The 20,344-nt window shown below is 35.2% G+C and overlaps 1 protein-coding gene across 6 annotated transcripts in view; it reads right to left on the bottom strand.

Annotated features, from left to right (window-relative positions):
- Positions 1-20,344, bottom strand: part of SLC23A2 (solute carrier family 23 member 2) — a 149,220-nt gene that overhangs the window by 82,494 nt on the left and 46,382 nt on the right. For all 6 annotated transcript variants that reach the window (XM_074208066.1, XM_074208026.1, XM_074208050.1 and 3 more), the window contains 3 exons: positions 17,116-17,383; positions 4,653-4,751; positions 2,304-2,420 (listed from right to left, as the gene is read on the bottom strand). In XM_074208066.1, the coding sequence (XP_074064167.1) occupies positions 2,304-2,420; positions 4,653-4,751; positions 17,116-17,220 (321 nt within the window). In that variant the 5' untranslated portion in view covers positions 17,221-17,383. The remainder of the gene's footprint in view (positions 1-2,303; positions 2,421-4,652; positions 4,752-17,115; positions 17,384-20,344) is intronic.

Raw genomic sequence — 20,344 nt, 5'->3', positions numbered from 1 at the left:
TGACCTACTACCTATGTAACCTCCCACTACATTACCCTAGGACTTCCAAAATCTCTCCACCTGTCCTGCAGCTGGCACTTTCTTTTATCTTCTCTTCCCCAATTAAAGTTTAAATTCCATAAGTATATTTTTATTGTCTATTTTTATCCATAGCACTTATAGCATAGGGCTTTGCACAAAAGAAATGCTGCTTAAATTGTTTTTCTTTCAATGAATTCATTCATGAGAGCCACTTGATTGGAAAATAGCTTTTAAGCCCTATATAGAGCATATTCTGTATTTCCTTGGATCCAGTGTTGAACCCTGTTTTGTCAACCTGCTTGTTCCTTCCTGACAGAGTCACTGGCTCTGTATTCAAATGATACCAAGCCTCAGCACAGATGGGAGTGAGGGCACCCATGCCCTAGTTCTTGTCATTCTCTTGGTCATCCTCTCCCCACACTTGCTGTGGCATCTTCCCAGCTTTCACATATCACATCTATCAGTCCCTCACAACTGCCACCACCTATACCAACTGTTGGTCTCCTTGGAACCTTTTCTACTTCCCCTCTAAGTTTAAGACAGAAATGCCAGAATCTAAGAACTGTGGTTCTACTTTCCTTCAAAGCAAAAATTTTGTTCTAACAAAAGAGCTTTTCGATTTTTATTGTTTATTATCATCCTTCCATTTTCATCCTTAAATATTCCCACGGGATAACTATGATGAAATGAATGTCTTGCCTAAGTTTTTTTAAAATTAGTTTTTTCTTCCAATTCTTTTCTTAGTTCTATAAGTCAGATGATCAAAATCATCATTCTTTTTGTAAGATTGGATTAATGAGTTTATATTCTATTACCTTTTCCATCCATCATTCCTCACTTAGCAAGTGAGTCAAATGTTTGTTGACTTACAGGGTCTTCTGAGTTCTTTTGTTATTCATGTCAAGGCAACTGATTTAATTCCATTAAACCTCTGTATAATATAAAGTTGCACGGACATGAAGTCAGGAAGACATGAGTTCAAATTCTGCCTGAAACAAGTCACTTAAATCCCTTTAAACTTTCGTTTCATTAACTATCAAATGTAGAAGTTGAACTTGATGGTATCTACGGCCCCTTCCAATTCTAATATCCATAAGCCTTTGACTATCTGTGTCCATATCATTTCAATTATCCATTTCCCATTTTTAGTATCACATGTTTTAGAGAATTCAGGATTCAGTTATCGTAATTGTATGCTGTATGTTTTTCATTATTTTTTCTTCCAGAATAAAATTGCAGAGGAAATTGTAGAAGATTGTACAAGGAGCTCAGTAAGACCCACTAATTTACATTAATATATACAATGTACACTTTCGATATAAGGTCAATGAAGATGGGGGGGGAAAGGATTCAGTGAGGAATATTTGGGAAATATTTGGAATATTGGTTAAGGAAGAAGAAATGCAAAAAGCAATAGACTTTTTTTCTACAAGAAAAGGGAACTAGACACCACAAGTATTAAATCTAAAAAAATTGTATCTATTTTAGTCCAAAAGAAAACTATTAATGTAGGAGCTATCCCTAAATCACTTATCTATGCAGAGTATGAATTTTGCTTCAGAATAGATTAGAATTATAGTGAAAAAAACAAAAGAATATTATCACTACTATAAGTAAAATCCTGGGCTTTTTTTTTTTTGTTTTTTTTGCAAGGCAATGAGGGTAAGATCACATAGCTAATTAATTATTAAGCCAGATTTAAACTCAGGTCCCTCCTGACTACTGAGCTGATGCTCCATCCTCTGTACCACCTAACTACTCCCAATCCTGTGTGATTCATGAAATTCTGAGATTTTTCAGGAGTAGGGGAAAAAGGGGAAGCAATAATTTTAGGATGGAATCGTTGAGAATAGAGCTGGTGGCAAAAACAAATTTTACCCATTTCTACTCCCAAACTTTTACATCTAAGTATCTTTCTCCACCACTTTTATCTTAGAAGCAGTAGGATTTTAAGGTAAATGTGAATGAAATTATAATAAGGCCAAGGAAAAGTCATCTTTCTTTGCTTCTTCCTTCAGTTTCTTTTCTAAATACTTCTCAGCTATCTTTTCTTCCTCTTTATTATTTGCCATACCTGTACTTTTCTTTCTGCAGCTCCTTCCACCATAAATATAAGAAATTTACCATTTTATAAGAAACTTTTGGTTACTCTAATAAGATTTTTTAAAATAAAATTTAGAATATATAGTTATAAATTAAAATCAAAGCAGAATTTTATGACAATAGAAAAGTATAACATTTACAAAGTAAAAACTAATACCTAATGATATTTAAGATCTTACCTGGAGCCCCAAGAAAATACAGAGATACCAAGGAGGTACATCTTCTATTGTATAAATCATATCTGTTCTCTGGGGATCTAAACTTCCAGTACTGTCTAATGTCTCTGCAAGAGAACTCTGTAGAATGAAAATAATAACTAATTAGCATTTTGAAAAAATAAAATCTTACTTTGGGTTAATGCGGCAAAAGTTTAAAAGAAGCTGAACTATGTAGTGACCATAATGAAATAACAAGAGTTACGCTAAACAGTTTAGAATGGTATTAAGAGCATAAGTTTAAAAAAAACCTAGAAAAATATACTTATGGATAACAAGTCCACGAAGTCAGTGTGGTACACTGCAAATAGCACTTGGGTTAGAAATTTGGCTCAGAAATTGTGTGACTTTTCCCATTCAAAAAATGATGAAACAATTCCTTTTACTACCTACATTCTTGGGTAATTTGAAAAAAAAGCATTTTATAAGCATGTTGCACAAGAAAATGGACAGCTTAAAAGCAGACTGTACTGAAACATTAAAGAGCCCAAAGAAAGATAGTCAGCATACTTGAAACGTCTTCTATAAAAGATCTGTGGGGGTGGCTAGGTGGCACAGTGGATAGAGCACCAGCCCTGGAGTCAGGAGTACCTGGGTTCAAATCCGGTCTCAGACACTTAATTACCTACTGCCATTTAACCCCATTGCCTTGCAAAAAACTAAAAAAACAAAACAAAAACAAAAAGATTTGTGTCTGAGTCTGTAATGTCTACTTATCAGGGAGATAGAGACTAGTAGATAACTTCTGCTTGGGGGTCTCTAAGCAGCATCCATATGGTGAGCCCCAAAAAGCAAAAGGGGTGGGAATATCAGAGAAGAAATAAAAGCATGTTAAATATTTCAAGTTAATCAATAGTGGGATTGGGCCAATTATTAACTACTGCACTTATAGATTGGACAAGATAGAACCCTAGTTTGAAAAAAATTAAAAAAGGAAAGAATCTATGGAATATGGGACTACAAAGGGCACTAAAGAATGGATCATTTTATAAATGGCCCAAGAGGGTGGAGTATCCACATAGATAAGATTGTGATTTCAAAGTAGGAGAACTATTTAAGACAATAAACAAATGGAATACAATTTAACTATAACACATTCACACAGCATAGCTTTTTTGGTTTGTTTTTGCGAGGCAATGGGGTTAAGTGATGTGTCCAAGGTCACAGAGTTATGTAGTTGTTGATTGTCTTTCCTTCTCAACCATGAAGTCAAGGAGGTGGTGCCATGACAAGCACATGAATTGGATCTGAATAAGGGGGGCTGTGATGAGTCACCAGTCTAACTTTCTCCTCTGGAGCTATCTGGAGATGACCTTAGATGTGAGGTAATCAAGGTTAAGTGACTTGCCTAAGATCACACAGTTAATAAATTGGTTAAGTGCCTGAGGCTGGATTATGATGCCTGTCCTCCTGATCCCAAGGCCAATGCTCTTATCTGCTCTACGTTAAGTAATTATTAAATTTCTGAGACAGGATTTGAATTCAGGTCCTCCTGGCTACAGGGTGCGTGCTCCATCCACTGGGACACCAAGTTGTCCCCATAGCTTTTCAAAGTTTGCAGACCACCTACCTCTTTATAAATGAGGCTCACACAGATAGCAACTAGAGTATTAGGATTCAAACTCCAAACCAGAACTCTACCCAATCACACTGCAATGTATTTCTATGCTCAGTATTTGTGTAGATGTATATTTATGTGGAAAAAACTTTGTGGAGTATGTTCAATATATATTTATAGAAGTTAATTTTAATGCTTTTTTTTTGGTTAAGCAAAGTTAATTTCATATAAGCATTTTAAAATCAGAAGCAGAAAATGAAATAAAAGTAAGGACAACATTGTGTACTGCTTTGGAGTTAATCCCTTAGTAATAACAGTTGACATTTCAACACAGCTTTATATTTGCAAAATAGTTTTTATATATTTTATCTTATTTGTCTAACAATAACCATGTAAGATTAAGCAATACAGAGGCACCACTATACCCTTTCAATTTTACATATAAGGAAAAAAGAGACAGAGAGCTTAAGTGACCTGCCCCATGGTTACATGTCAATGAATTTATGAAGTAGGATTGAAACTTGGGTTTTCCTGACTCAAAAGTTTTTTTGCTTTTTTTCAAAGAATTTCAGATATGTGATAATTTTCTATGAAGAGTTTAAGCACCACCTATGCAGAAAAATAAGCCCAAGAGATGGGTATTTATTTCTGGTCAGATATGAACTACAATGAAGAAAGTATGTGAGTATATTTAATCAGAGAAATTAAAAGGAAGAGACAAAGAGATGGTTTCTTGCACAAGAGAAAAACATTACCTTTTCAGCTATACCATTTTCTGTGGTATAGATTGCCATAAGTTCAGTATCCTCATTGTCCTGTTCACCACTTGATGTGGCACCTCCATTTATCACCACCTAAAAAAGAAATATTCCTTTAAAATGTTATTTCAACTTGCTTTACTTTCAGTAAATAAATATCTAAAGCTTTTCTGTAAATCCTATTAAGACCAAAAAGCTGAGGTAGGTTTTAAAGTTTGCCAAAGATCTTAAAATAACAGCTAATTTATTCTAAAAATGCATTGTGAAAAATGTAACAAAACCACTACAATAGGGCAAATTTCACTTCAAACATTTTTTATATTTAACTGTAAATATTCATATGATTTTAGCCAAAAGCAAATTTTAAAATCCTCCTCATGGATTCTTAACAAAAGCATATTTGGCTCTTAACCACTGTTCACCCACAAAACAAAACATTCACAGAATATGTGTTCCCTGCTAAGCGTCTCTGTTCTGTATCAACATTCATTAACCAGAAGAACATTATTGCTTACTACACTAAATTTGCTAATTAACTTGACTCTACTTTTATTATTGAAATTCTGTTCCAAATCATACTATGAACAGTACGTGACCTATTAAAAAAGAAATATGAACACAGTGAACTCTTCAAAAAATAAAATAAAAACCAGGCAGGCCTACCACCAAACCCACAGGGTAATAACTCAGTTCCAATTTTAAATCTCATACTGGCTTAAGATAGTCTTCATTTTTTGCAATTAACCTTGTGATACTGCACAAAACCTACAGTATGAATTTTATACTTCTAGTGCCAATAAGAAATTGTTGGAGCTGACAAACTCAGACTGCTCCCTCACTTGACATACACCCAAGGAAATGAACAAATAAGTACTAAAGTAAGCAATCCCCAACTTATGGAGAGATTGAATTACAAAACTTTAACTCTAAGTCAAGTTGTTTGAAAATCAGTAGTTTTCCCACAGAAACAATGTTATTGAGTAATAAAATTTCCCAAGTCTTATTTAAGATCCCAGGAGTCTATTTAACCCTTAGGATTAAACTGCAACACTAGAGAAATTTTTTTGTAAGATGTTTTAAATAAAACTGGGAGACAGCAGGAATACATTCATATACTGCTCCCAAATATACATGTCCCATTCTGTAACCCCCAAAAAACTATTTATACATGCTAGCAGTTAGGGTTTCTTCTTCAATTTTCCTATATATTCAGCTTTTATAGGCACTTGCAGTGGGGGGGGGGGGGGGGGCCTAAACGGGTAGAGAAGAATTGTAAAGCAAGATGAAGACAATGTTTAGGCAAAAGAGGGTAAAATTTAACAAGTAGGACTACCAGAAGAAAAAAAGTGGTAAGAATTATTAAGGCAGGGGCAGCTAGGTGGTGCAGTGAATAGAGCACCTCCCTTGGAGTCAGGAGTACCTGGGTTCAAAATCTGACCTCAGGCACTTAATTACCTAGTCATGTGGCCTTGAACAAGTCACTTAACCCCACTGCCTTGAAAAAAATCTTAAAAAAAAAAAAAGAATTATGAAGGCAGGGAAAGTTCTTAAAGAGACCCTTTCTGTTGAAATGATTCCCCAAGGAGGGATAGAAGGGTTCAGCTGGTTCCCTTAGGCCTCTTAGGCTATTTCAATTCCATCTCTTCATCTACAATCCTATGATGAAAAGGGGGCATTGTGGTAGAGGAAGGGAAGCAGGGAGGTATTCACCTAATAAAAATCAACCAACTTGATTGATAATCCAATCTCTTAAAATACATTTATAATTTAATGCAAAAAACAGTTTAAGAGTTTTGTAAGGTTTTGGAGAAAGTGCCTTTAAAACTACTGGATAATACAATTTTAAGAGTTACTTTCAAAATATTATTTCAACATTAATAAACTATATCTAAGAAATGTAATGATTGTGGTTTTCCTTTATAGTATTTGTAGTATTGCTTAGATAATAGGAAACTTTCACTGCCATTTCACTTCTTCAATGGGAAGTTGTTCCTATATAACATTAGCAATTTGGGGGGATAAGATATACTTTTATCTCATTTGAGACCTGTAATTGTTTTAATTTCATTTTTTTCTTCACTAAAGGTAAGTACCCAACCAGCCAAACAGCTGGCTGTTCTAACTTCACTATGAGTCAGTGTTTATTAGGTATTTAACAAGTTGCATGGATTTGTGAACTAAAGAGCTTATATATTAAGTCGGTTTTTATAAAGTTTCTTCTTTCCTCACAATATTAATAAATATCATTAAAACAGCATTTTACAATTTCCAAGAGTTAAAATAAGATTTATGGTTTTAAAGTCTCTATATTGGTTTTAAAGTCACTAAATTATCACGCTATATATACTAGTAACTTTATAAGTAAAGAAACTCATGAGATAACTAGTAATAGAATACAGTCCATAAATCACTTAAGTTTTCAATGTGCCAAGGCTGCTCAATCTGCCTAGTTTAAAGGAATTTTGCTTTATGGGTTCCTATACAAATTAAATCACAGTTCTAGACCCTCCCCCCCCTCACCATCCTACTAATAAATTCACTCTTAAGTAACAACTTTTAGTTAATTATTATAACAAGAAGAACTTGGATTTAGGAATACTTTAAAGTTGTAAACTGCTTATGTTTTATTTGTCACAATCCTAAAAAGCTGGTGGCTTATTATCCCAATTTTATAGAAAGGGAAAATGAGGTAAAAAGCGTCATGTTACTAACAAGTTTCTGAGGACAAATTTGAAGTCAGGACTTCCTGACTCCAAGACCATCACTGAATTCAATGTACTACAGAACTGGCTGGGCTAGAGTGAACAATGAATCTATAAATAAATAGGAAACTCCCAGGGCTCTAAAACTTCTGAGTAGCTGGGACCTTTTTTAATGTGACTAGCACTAGCGCTTATCTTACAGCAACACACATTCCTACACGTGTACTAACCTTAGTTTTAGGGCAGAAAGGGAAAAATCCAAAACTAAAAAGGAAAGTTACTCTCTACTGACTTCAGAGCAGCAACAAAGGAAAGTTTTTATTATACTTCCTGCCCTGTACCATCTCCCTTCCTCCCTATCCCCTAGTTCTACAGGGTAATGAATAAAACACAAGATTTGAAATAGAAAATGGGCTTTGGAGATGCACTTACAATTCCAGAATTACAAATCACTGAAGTGACAAGCTCCTTCTGACTGATTTCTACTATCATTTTCCTCAGTTATAGAATGGAAATAATATTTTCCCCATGTAACTCATAGATACATGAGGAGTAAAAGTTCCTGCAAATTCTCAAGTGCTATACAAATTTGGCTTTTATTCTCTTTCTCCTTTAGTAAACACATAAGCTGCTATTGTTTGTCCTTCATTCTCAAAGAGGATCAATGACATCAGGATTGTCTGACTTACAATGAAGTGGATTTAAGTGAGGCAAGGAAATAAGGTTATTAGTTTCATGCTTCTCCTCCAGAGTCTTTGGAGTTCAGTGGGCAAGACATAGGTCAGGACAACTGGTGATCGTCCTGAATGCAGTGTAAGACCTTGGCCTTTAAGCTAAAGTCTTTCCCAGGTCCCAGTTTGTCTGGGACAACACCCATTCAATGATTAAAATTCAATCTAAGAATGGAGGCAAAAGATGGACTGACTAAACTGACCTTCACAAAAGACTCCAACTAAAAGGGGAAGACCTTCAAGAATTTTTGATCAGAACCAAACAAAAACTACCTCCCATTGAAAAGTGTTATAATATGAAAAATAATTTTTTTTTTGCTTTTTTTGTTTTTGCTTTGGCAAGGCAATGAGGTTAAGTGACTTGCCCAAGGTGACACAGCTAGATTAATTATTAAGTGTCTGAGGTCAGATGTGAACTCAGGTTCCTGACTCCAGGGCCAGTGCTCTATTCAAAATCACCTATAATTTATATATTTTTGACAGGGTGAGACATAGTGGAGTACTCAATAAACACCTACCAACTATCATGCTAAAAATCTACTAATGCATCTTTTTTAGTGGTTTGTATCAATTTTGAATTTATAGTACAACCCTCTGCAAAGAGGAAATATTAAATCTTAAAAGCAAGTAGTTAAATTTCCTAAGTTTACTGTCCTCTTAAAAAATATACTATAGCAGGGGCAGCTAGGTGGCACAGTGGATAAAGCACCGGCCCTGGAGTCAGGAGTACCTGGGTTCAACTCTGGGCTCAGACACTTAATAATTACCTAGCTGTGTGGCCTTGGGCAAGCCACTTAACCCCATTGCCTTGCCAAAAAAAAAAAAAGTGAGAGAGGAGAGAAGGAATAATATGTACAAAAAGATTTATAGCCACTTTTTGGTAGTTGCAAAAAAACCCTCAAAATTAAGAGAGTGCCCATCAAATGAGGAATTTGCCTTGCAAAAAAAAAAAAATATATATATATATATATTTATATATACATCAGCACCTTTCAACGGTTGGTTCCATGGTGAAATGTGGCACATACAATAGCCTTTATCTTTCAATATAGATCTTCCACAGAGAGAAAATACTTGAAAAAATTCAAAAACTGCAGGTCTGATATACTGATTACATAATAAAAGTCAGATTTTTGTAGTGCTTTCTAACATCCTTGGGTCAGGTACATTGAGTAATGACGGTCATACAGTCAGAGGGTTGCCAAAGCAAGAAGAGAATTTAGGTCTCATGAATTCTGTCTACTCCAAAGCTCTAGCTCTCTCCTTAGTTTGTACTCCCAATCTTTTTCAGGTTTGTCAGGTATTAACTGGAAAGGTTCTCAAGACAATCAATAAGCAGTCAAGTACTTACCATGTAAAGCAAACCCAGCTCCAGTCTCCAGGTACTTACATTCTAATATGGGAACACAGGATGCACATAAATGCATTCATACACACAAGATTCACATAAAGCAAATGCAAATTAAACTCAGAAGGGAAGACATGATAGCTTACGGAAACAGGGAAGATTTTTAAGAGAACTATAATCTGGCAAGTTGTCAGTTCCTCAAAAAAAGCTAAGGTGAGGAGGATGAGTATTGCAATCATAGTGATCAGAGGATGGAACACTGTGTAAAAAGAACAGCATGCAGATTATCATGGCTGGACAGCAAATTTGTATATGAAGACTATCATAATAGAAAGGGGCTTGTTAATAAAGGACTTTTAATACCAAAAACAGGAATCCAATAGGAAATTGAAGGAATTATTGAGTAGAAGGTAATATGGTCAAACCTGGATTTGGGGTTCTGAAAGGGTAACCCAAAGAAGAAAGAGTAGTCAACAACTGCCAATATTGCAGAGCTCAAGAAGGAGGACTGAGAAAAGTTCACTCAATTTGACAATTCAGGAATTACTGGTAGTTTTAGAGAGAGGTTTTGGTCAAATACATTATTATTTGGGGTAAAGGCTAGCATTCAATATATATTTGTTAAGCATCTACCCCCAAGGTATTGCATAGAAGGAAAAAAATAGTCCCCCCCCCTTTCTCAAACCCATCTTCCTAATTTTCAGTATGTCTAGGATTATCACTACCCTTCTAGTTATCCAAGTTCATAGCCTTAGAATCAAGTAGGACACTTCACACCCTCATCAATTCAGTTGTCAAGTCTCATGGATCCTACCTCTAACATCTGACATGTCTCTGCAATCTCACTAAGTACCACCCTATTTAAGGTTCTCATAACCCCTTTGGCCCAGATTAGAATAGCCCTCAACCTCTCAACAATCCAATCTAGCCACAACAAAAGTGACAATGTGGTAATCCCACAGTATGCTTCTGATCTCATGCATATCTCCTCCCTGCAACATTTCATCGCTCCCTATTTCCACTAAAATGGCACTTAAAAGCTGGCTAGACAATCCAACTATCTAATTTCCATCTAACTTTATAGTTATAGTCTTCTCTGACACAACTTAGTAGGCCTGCTTGCTGCTCCTCTCCTTTATCCAAACCTTTGCAAAGGCTGCCTTTGATGACTGGAACATAATCCTTGCATCCCTAAAAATGTCCTCCTTAGAAGCATGGAAATACTTGCATGAATTGATGCTGAGTGAGATGAGTAGAACTAGAACATTGCACACCCGCAACATTGTACAACATAGGATGATGATCAACCTTGATGGATTTGCTACTCCATCAGTGCAATAATCAGGGACAATTTTAGGGGATCTGTGATGGAGAATATATCTATATCCAGAGAAAGAACTGTGGAGTTTAAACAAAGATGAAAGATTATTATCTTCAACTAAAAAAAATGTAATTCATAAAACCTTGTGAATTACATTATTTTGCTACCTCTACTATTTTCTTTCTTAAAGACATGGAGTATTTTTCCTCTCAACGAAATATTCAATTTTGATATATGAATAACATGGAAACAAATGTAAAGACTATCTTCTGTTGGGGAGAAGAGAAAAAACTGTAAAATTCAAAACCTTGCCAAAAAAAAAAAGACTGGTAGAAACTACTATTGTATATAGTTGGAAAACAAATAAAATATTTATAAAAAGAAAATCTCCTCCGTAATGACCCACATTTGAGTTCTCCTACCTCAGCTACTTTGTACATATCTTGTATGGACTTTAGGGGAGAATCCACCGTTATGGTTTATCCCAGTACAAGCTACACTCCTGAAGGTTAGTGTTTTGCTACTCTCTTGGTAGCACCCAGCATCTAGTCCCACTGAATGTTTTCTGAATGATTAACTGGAGGAGAGGAATGAAGGCTAGAGAAAACAGTGTAAGGGGGGAGAATTTTTTAATGTTTTGATTTATAACTAATCAATTTACATGTGTTTTATATGCAATTCCCAATAAATCTCTTTTATCAAAGATTTAAAAGTTCAGAAAAAAAAAACCTAACAGTGTGCATATATGCAATGTTCTACCTCTCCACCTTACAAAGCAGGTATATTTTCTCGAATTCTTCCTTAGTTTTGGTCATAATTACATTAATAATTATGTAGTATGCAATTTCATTTGTTCTTTTTTCATATACATTGTTGTAGCCATTGGGTATATTATAAATATCTCCCAAAATTATAAGAAATTTAGGTGACCTATTTAAAAATGTGTAATATGAAAAACATTAAGCACTCACTATATGTCACACAAACTAAGTGCATTCAAAGTTGTTTAAATCTGATTTACTTTCATGAAACTAAAAGATTCAACTTTCCTTAAACCACAATGTAATTAAAATTCTTTGTTCCATAAATATTGATAAGACTAATATTTGGAGGTAATCTATGAGGCAATGAACGACTGTAAAATCTGAGAAAACTCATTCTTATGTTATAATAATAATAATAATAATAATAGTAATAAATAACATTTATACAGCACCCCTGTTTTGTGAAAGGCATATCCCCTAGTGCTTTGTATTAACTATCCCTTCAGGTACTTCTTAGATTCAGGAACATTTCAAGCTTACACCCCCCACCCCAAGACCTGGGCACTTGCTCTACTCCTCTCCTAGTCAGCCTCCTCCACACAGCTGTCTAAGTGTTATTCCCAAAGCACAAGGTCAATGCTGTCACTCACCTCTAAATCCCAATTACTTGGCAGGGAAGACTCTTCAGAACCTGTCTCTTGCCTTGCTGTCTGGTCTCCTCAGTCACTCCAACTTGTACATAAGGCTACTGACTGACTAGCTGGGCTGACTTGGCTGCAGTTTACAATACACAACATTGCCATCTCTTGCCTCCAACATCACTCCTGCTGCCTGTCTTGCTCATCTCAGAATTCCTAGCTTCCTCCAAGCTAAGTTCAAGAACCACTTACTCCATAATACTTTATGGCCCTCCAATAAAATATAAGCACCCTGAGGAGAGATGTTTCCCTTTTTTCTTTTAGTCCCAGAACTAGGCACAAAAATCTGGTACTTAGTTGATCCTCATCAAATGATTTTGGATGAACAACAAAATTCAATATCAATATTGATTGATAAACTATATTCTTATATGAATTATAAGTTACAATTTTAAGCTGGCTGAAAGGAGATATCTAACTATTAATGTCAACATCGTTGAGCAGGAAAATCATTTCCAAAATTTATCTTTTGGAAGAAAGAAAGGTTATAACTATAAAATCTGGACTAAATCTTAAGGGAAAAAAACGTTCTGGAATTTAAAGAGTTAAGGACACTGATGATCTAAGTTGGAGTATCTATCATTAAATATTCATAAAAGAATTTAGTATTTTGGTCTTATAGTTCCTCTGAAAATTTTTTTAATCCCTGCCTTTAATTTCTTTCCTTTATAGTTTACTGAAAAAATTTTTTTGAAATATGACACTTTTTAAAATCATCACAAACCCTATTATTTCTCTAAAAGGAAAAAACAAACCCATATATTTTTCCTATATTCTACCATTCTCTTAGTTTTCTATATTTGCCATTATCATCTACTATTAACTTTCCACTACTCACCTCACTCCCATTCCATTTATCCATCAGTTCACAAGTTACTATTCTCTTGTAATCTTTAGTCTAATTTCTGGAGGTATTGATTCACTGTCCCTTTTCAAAGGCTGCTTTGAGCTCCTTATATCCTCTCTTTTAAAGTTCTACAAACCAAGTCCCACCTACAATTTGACTTTCCTTCCCATTGTGTTAATAGTGTGGCTCCTCCCAAATCTGGACTGGGTGATTTAGTACCTTACTATACTTGCAATTAATACCTTTCTATATATCAGACAACATCCCCTCATTTCTTAGTTTTATTTCTGAAAAATCCTCCAAGCAACGCCCTAATCAAACAACTATTTCAAACCTAGCTGCTGTTAACTTGGTATCCTTGTCTTAGAAATTAAAAATGAGAACAGTCTATTTTCACTCCTTAAAACACCAATTACTTTCTTGATGTTCATAATAAGCTTTTTACTTTGTTCGCCCTAGATTATAAAATCACTTTAATTAAATGCTAAGTATCAATTTTATAGCAAAAAGAAAAACTCTAGTTACAAATGGAAAAAAAATGGGGGGGAATTAAAACAGGTACTCTGAACTCCAAATTTCTACCAGTTACAATCTATAAGATTTTTGAAAAACTCAGTTTCAAAATAAGAACACTAGATAACAGGTGATAATTTTGTAATTTTTTCCCTATTTACAGACATATCAAACTTTCATCTTAAGTTATAATATATTGCAAATTAACAATGGAAAGAGTTTATTGTCAATAAAGTTACGAACCGTTCTTTCTTCCAAAAGGTAAGTTTTGGAAATGATTTTCCTGCTCAAATATGCTGACATTAATAGTTCAATGTCTCCTTTCAGTCAGCTTTAAAGTACATTCAACTGTATTAAAATGTGAAAATTAAGGGGCAGCTAGGTGGCGCAGTAGATAAAGCACTGGCCTTGGAGTCAGGAGTACCTGGGTTCAAATCCGACCTCAGACACTTAATAATTACCTAGCTGTGTGGCCTTGGGCAAGCCACTTAACCCCATTGCCTTGAAAAATATAAAAATAAATAAATAAAAAATAAAATAAAATGTGAAAATTTTATGTTCACTTTATGAGAACTGCAGAAGGATTAAGTTTTTGAAAGGGATGACTTAGAATCATGACTTTGCCTTTACAGGAAGATTCTTATATTCTTCAATATCTCTAGTTCTGCAGAATTCTTAAGGAAGAAATAAAACATATTAAGAAAATCTTAAACCATTAAGTTTAATGATACACTAAGATTTTTGGCACTAACAGAAAGAGCACTAGACCAAGAGCTAAAACTAACTTCAAATACTAGTTCTATCACTTAATGTCTGTAGGCATCTTTCTATAAAATGGACATAATACAGTTTCCAACTACTACCTCAAAGGATTATTTACAAGAGTATGATTTCTAAAATCTATAGTTGCTATACAAATATGAACTTTAGTTAGCACCATTAAATACATTTTCTTCTGTAATCCATCCTACAATCATAACTCTTTCACCGTTTTCATTTTCTGTTTGGTTAGGCTGAACCCCAGAAATTCACTTTTTATATTACCCAAATATGTAGACCATAAATCCTCACCCAACACTCACATACCCCTTTTCTGCATTAAAGAACCTGCTGTTTCCATCCAAAGAAAAGGTATAAATAATACTAGACAAAACGGTTTTTAAAGACAAGTGGGGGAAATAAAAGCTTAAGCATTCTTAAAATATTTCCTCAAACCTGAGCTCAACAGCAAAATACTGACCTTGCTGAAACAAACAGTGGATTATATTACGTATCTGTGTCTGTGCCAGCATTCATTTAGTTCAGGTTATTAACTTGGTTTCTTCTGGATGTCCAACAGGTTCAAACAGTCACTAAGATACTAATCCATATAACTGGCAGTAGAGAGCTGACATACTATCTTTCTCTGGCTGTACTTTTCTGAAGATATTATTGACAAATGATTGCTCTTCAACAATTTCTGCTATGTTTTTTGTTCCAATTTATTACTATACCTTTCCTCAAAACTGTGTAGCTTACTTTTGGATTAACTAATAGGTATGAAGTTTAATCTAATATTGATGAGATTCAATCATAGCAGTGAATCCACAGTGAAGCTGGCCCAAATAAAGTAAGAATGGAATTTATAAAATGCCTGTGGAGTGACAGGCAGTATTCAGAGTGTTAGGGCTAGAAAGACAAAATTGAAGGCATCCCTGCCCTGAAAGGGGGTTTCTATTCTAGCGGGAGAGACAATATATAAATTGACAGCTATATGTAAAATAAATAATAAATGCAATCTTTTTTTTTTAAGGGATAGAAGTTTTAGCATGGGGGGGGGAGAGCTCGGAGCTAAACTACATCTCCCTGGATCTTCCCCAGCTCCTGATTCTGCCTTCTGGGGCCAAACAGAGCGGTTAATTCCTTTGACATGACAATCTTTCAGGCACTTGAAGGCTGAGATTAAAAAGACATTAATGAACATAGGCAATCTATCCTTCAAGGAGGAAGTAACACATGTTGTTTTCATATCTTAGCATATCTTATTTCCTTCAAATCTCAATTCAATCATCAACTCCTACACAATGATTTTCCTGATTTCCACCCCACAGCTGATAATGTCTCCCCCAACCCTTCAGAAAAATGTTGAATTTATTTTACACATGAGCTCTATATTTACATGTTGTCTCTTCCACTAGAAAATTAAGCCTCCTTCAGGGTAGAGACTATTTCAGTTTTGTCTTTATATGCCCAAAGCCCTGAAAATACTGCCTCTCACACAACAGGCATTTAATAAATGCTAGCAGAATGACTGATTGGTTTCTATTTCTTCTACTATTCTGTCCATCTTTACTGTTAAATCACTACTATGATTCAAGATAGGGAAATATTTGCCTCATTCTACACCCATTTCATTTCATCATAGCTTCTCTTTTCACTGAAAAACCTTCCAAGGAGAGAGATCACTGGTCTTTCCTGATATTCTGCTGTTTCTAGTGTTAATACTACGGTAACTGCAAAACTGGCATTTCCTCCTTGCATTCCCCACTAGTCCTCCAGTCCTGCATGAAGTCTGAATGTGATATTGCATAGTTAAAAATATCAATAGGATACATGATTTCATCAATGTGGGTATTTCTGCCAAGAACAGTGCTCACATTCCCTCTTAACACAGCATTATTAGGCTATTCATGAGCATTTTTACTACCAAGCCAACTTCTGGAGAAAAGTAACAAGACCACATTTCAAATCAGTTAGGTCTTATTAAAGGTATCATAAGGTAAAGGAAACATCAAGAATACAAAAACATTTAAGAAGTTCAAATACTGAAGGATTTTATTCTCAGGTGTTTTTAAATGCAAAATTATGAACATAGTACTAAAGGTAACTGCATTATTTTACAAGGTATTCCAAGGTATTATTAAGTCCAATATCAAACATATCAAGTAAAATAATGACTAACAATCTTGTACAGGAAAATCTTCATTGGTATAAAAGGCAATAAATACCAAAGAAACCTTAAAGGCAAACCCATTCAAGAGATTTTAAACCAACCAGATTATCCTGCATCTTGAAAAATAATGTTGGTATTATATATAATACATTTAATCTAACATATCTGGTTGATATCACTTATTCAGATTAAACTTATTTCACCTTTAATTATAAACATTTGTTTTCTGAACAATGAAATCCATTCATTTTTTTTACTAGTAGTTCAAGTTTACAAGTTGAGTAATATCCTACCATGTTTTTCCTGATAAATTTAAGCCTCAACTTTTCCACATTGTCACCTACATCTAGCTCTAAGTTTTTAATGACAATATGCGCCTTCCTGGATTTAATTCCCACTAAGCACTTTTTATAAGTAAAATGGGGCTAAAAAAAGGAAAAAGATCAAAATCAGCCACTAACACCACAGTAGTTCTTATAATCAAATAATCAACTCTCTTCCTTCAATGTCTTACCCTTGGATGAAAATGCAGTTTATCTAGTTGTATTGGTTAAAAACTAAAACTATTTAGGGTTATGAATAAGAAGATTATAAAGATTGTTACCGGAAGAGTGAAGAAAGCAGGATGCTTAGATTCATCTTCATATTTGCCCTCAGTAGAGCTTCCAGTTTCTACTGATTTTGATGTGGTGTTTTTGCCAATACCCATTATTAAGAGAAAACAAAATGCTTGCAAAGCAGCTTGTTCCAAGGAATAGGGCTGAAGGTAACTATGAGAGGAGTATGACAGATTCAAAGAGCAGATCTTCCAAAATTTGAAGCATTAGGTCCTCAGAGAAGCATCCTGTTCCATTAGCACTACTACATAGGACCTAGAAGGGGGAGAAAAAAAAGAAATCAAATGAATTCTAACAAATAAACAGAAACAAAATACTTCAAGTAATACAGAAAATAAAAATTATATTATTATTTGTACTTAGAAGAATGCCTCTAAATAAACATGCTGTTGTGGAAATGTAACAGAAAAATTCTTTCCACTGTGACAGTAATCAAGGGAAAGCAATGGCATAAATAACTCAAAACACAGCCAATAGCTGAAAAAACATTTTGCTTTTTCATAATCTCATCTTGACAATTATATTTGATATAGTCTAATATTAAAATTATTCCATAGTAAAGCTACACAAATACAGCAATGATAAAGGCAAAGGGGCATACTACTCTGCCTAAAATCTTGTTCTTCCTGACTCCCTCATCTGTCAAAAAGAAACCCATTTCTCCAGGCTTTGAAGCTAATAATTTCAAGTCAATGGGGAACTTTGTAGAAAACTTTGAATGCAGAGGACCCTCAGATTCATATCCTACTTCTGATGATTATCTTCTGGGTTTCCTTATGCAAGTCACAAATTTCCTCAGTTTCCTCATTTGCAATATGAGGGGCTGCATAAGAAAAGGCTTCTTTAGTTTTGCAATTTGGAACAATGATCTTTAGGTTCTCTTTTGTAACCCCAAACATTCATCCAATTATCAAGAAATTCTCTTTCATCTCCTTCACTTTTCCTACCATCACACTGTCCTATTTAGGCTCTGTCTCTTGTATGGACTTCTTTGGAACGGCATCCTTGCTAGTCTTCCCTGCCTATCACAGTCTCACTTCATCCTGATCCAGTCTATATATTCCTCCTGCCAGATTGATCTCCTGAAACACTGTTATGATTTCCTTAACTTCCTTAATCAAAAATAAAGACTAAGAGGTGGCTAGGTGGTGCAGTGGATAGAGCACCGGCCCTAGAGTCAGGAGTACCTGAGTTCAGTCTGACCTCAGACACTTAATAATTACCTAGCTGTGTGGCCTTGGGCAAGCCACTTAAACCCATTTGCCTGGCAAAAAACCTTAAAAAAAAAAAGACTAAACTGCTTAATTTCATATTTAAGACCAGAGATACCCTAAGATAGCACAGACTTAAATGTTTATTTGAAAGTTCTTAACATACTTCAACTACAACCTTTCTTTTGGTCTGATCTCACACATTTCCCTTTACGTGCTCTATTTAAACTATACCTTCTATGCTTTTTCTACCTCCACAATACCTTTGCTCAGATTGTTCCCTATCACCAGGAATGTTCCCTAACAACCTCATCTCTACCAGCTGAGATGATTTATCCTTCAAAGCTTAGCTCAAATGCTAATACCTTCACAGAAGTGATTTTAGCTTAAATCCAGTCAATTGCTAGCTGTGTCAGCCTGAGCAAGTCACCTCACCTGTCTGCCTCAGTTGCCTCAACAATAAAAGGGGCACAATAATAGCACTTACTGAAAAATTACTGTGAGGATCAAAGAAATTATTTGTAAAGTCATTTTTAGCACAATGGGCAGGCACCATGTAAATGCTCTTCCCTTTGTATCATGTAAGATAGAAACGGGGAACCTATTTTTTCTGCCAAGGGTCATTTGGGTATTTATAACATCATTCACCTGCTACATGTAATCAAACAATTCACCTCCTAAAAAACTCCTAAATTTATTGAATTTCAAGTCCAACCTGTGGTTGCCATGGCAGCACCAGACCAAATGGCCTATAGGCAGGATGTTCCTGCCCAAGACATAAGGGTCTGAGACCTTGAATGGCTCATAAACCTATATATTCACAAATCAGCGAAGACCAGAAATGACCCATTCATAGTTTATAAAGTATAAAGAAGTAGTTGCATTTCACGCTTCTTTGGAAGGCAGAAAGAAGTTCTTAAGACTAGCCATTAGCTAGTCATACAACTGATTTTTAAAAAGCAAGCTGGGGGCAGCCAGGTGGCACAGTGGATAAAGCACCGACCCTGGAGTCAGGAGTACCTGGGTTCAAATACGGTCTCAGACACTTAATAATTACCTAGCTGTTTGGCCTTGGGCAAGCCATTTAACCCCATTTGCCTTGCAAAAAAAAAAAAAACCTATAAAAAAAAGCAAGCTGGCTGATTCTTCAGATACCTTCAAGTAAGTGAAGGAGCCGTGCAATTAAGGAGATACAGACAAGACTCCCACCTGTATCTTTGGAGGGAACAACACTGATGAAATTTTAATATTCTGAGTAAAGAAAAATATTTACAACAATTAGCTAAAATACCCAGAAATAAAACAGGCTGTGAGGGGCAGGTGGCGTAGTGGATAAAGCACCGGCCTTGGAGTCAGGAGTACCTGGGTTGAAATCTGGTCTCAGACACTTAACAATGACCTAGCTGTGTGGCCTTGGGCAAGCCACTTAACCCCATTTGCCTTGCAAAAACCTAAAAAAAAAAAGGCTGCGTCAAAAGATAGTGTGTGTGTGTGTGTGTGTGTGTGTGTGTGTGTGTGTGTGTGTGTGTGTGTGTGTGTATACACACATGGAAGTCTTTCAAGTACAAGCTGACTCAGCTGGTTATTTATTAAGGTAGATTCTTGTTCCAAATAACCTATAAGGTCCCTTCAAATTCTTAAATTGTCATTTTAGGATTCATATAGCATTTATAATCCACAAATTTTCACATATCATTTGATCCTCACAAGAACCCTATAAAATACTTCTACAAATACTATTAATCCCCCATTTTACAAATGAGGATCTCAAGGCTTCGTCTTGTCCAATATTACAAAGTTTCAGTTCCTATACTATGGACATTGGGCTAGGTGTTAGAGATAGAAAGATAAAGCCACAGAATGTCCCTACCTTCATACAGTAGTTTACTGGGAGGTTGGAATGACAAGTTGGGAGAAATACATCTTCCACCTACAGATAAATTTAAAAATATAGTAGGGAGAAAATGAAGTGTTCAGGAAAATTCTAAAGCATTTGCTGTCTCCA

This window comes from Macrotis lagotis, chromosome 1, assembly GCF_037893015.1.
Source record: "Macrotis lagotis isolate mMagLag1 chromosome 1, bilby.v1.9.chrom.fasta, whole genome shotgun sequence".
NCBI classification, from domain to species: domain Eukaryota; kingdom Metazoa; phylum Chordata; class Mammalia; order Peramelemorphia; family Peramelidae; genus Macrotis; species Macrotis lagotis.
Note: the sequence above shows the minus strand (reverse complement) of the source record. Positions and strands in the feature narration are given on the sequence as shown.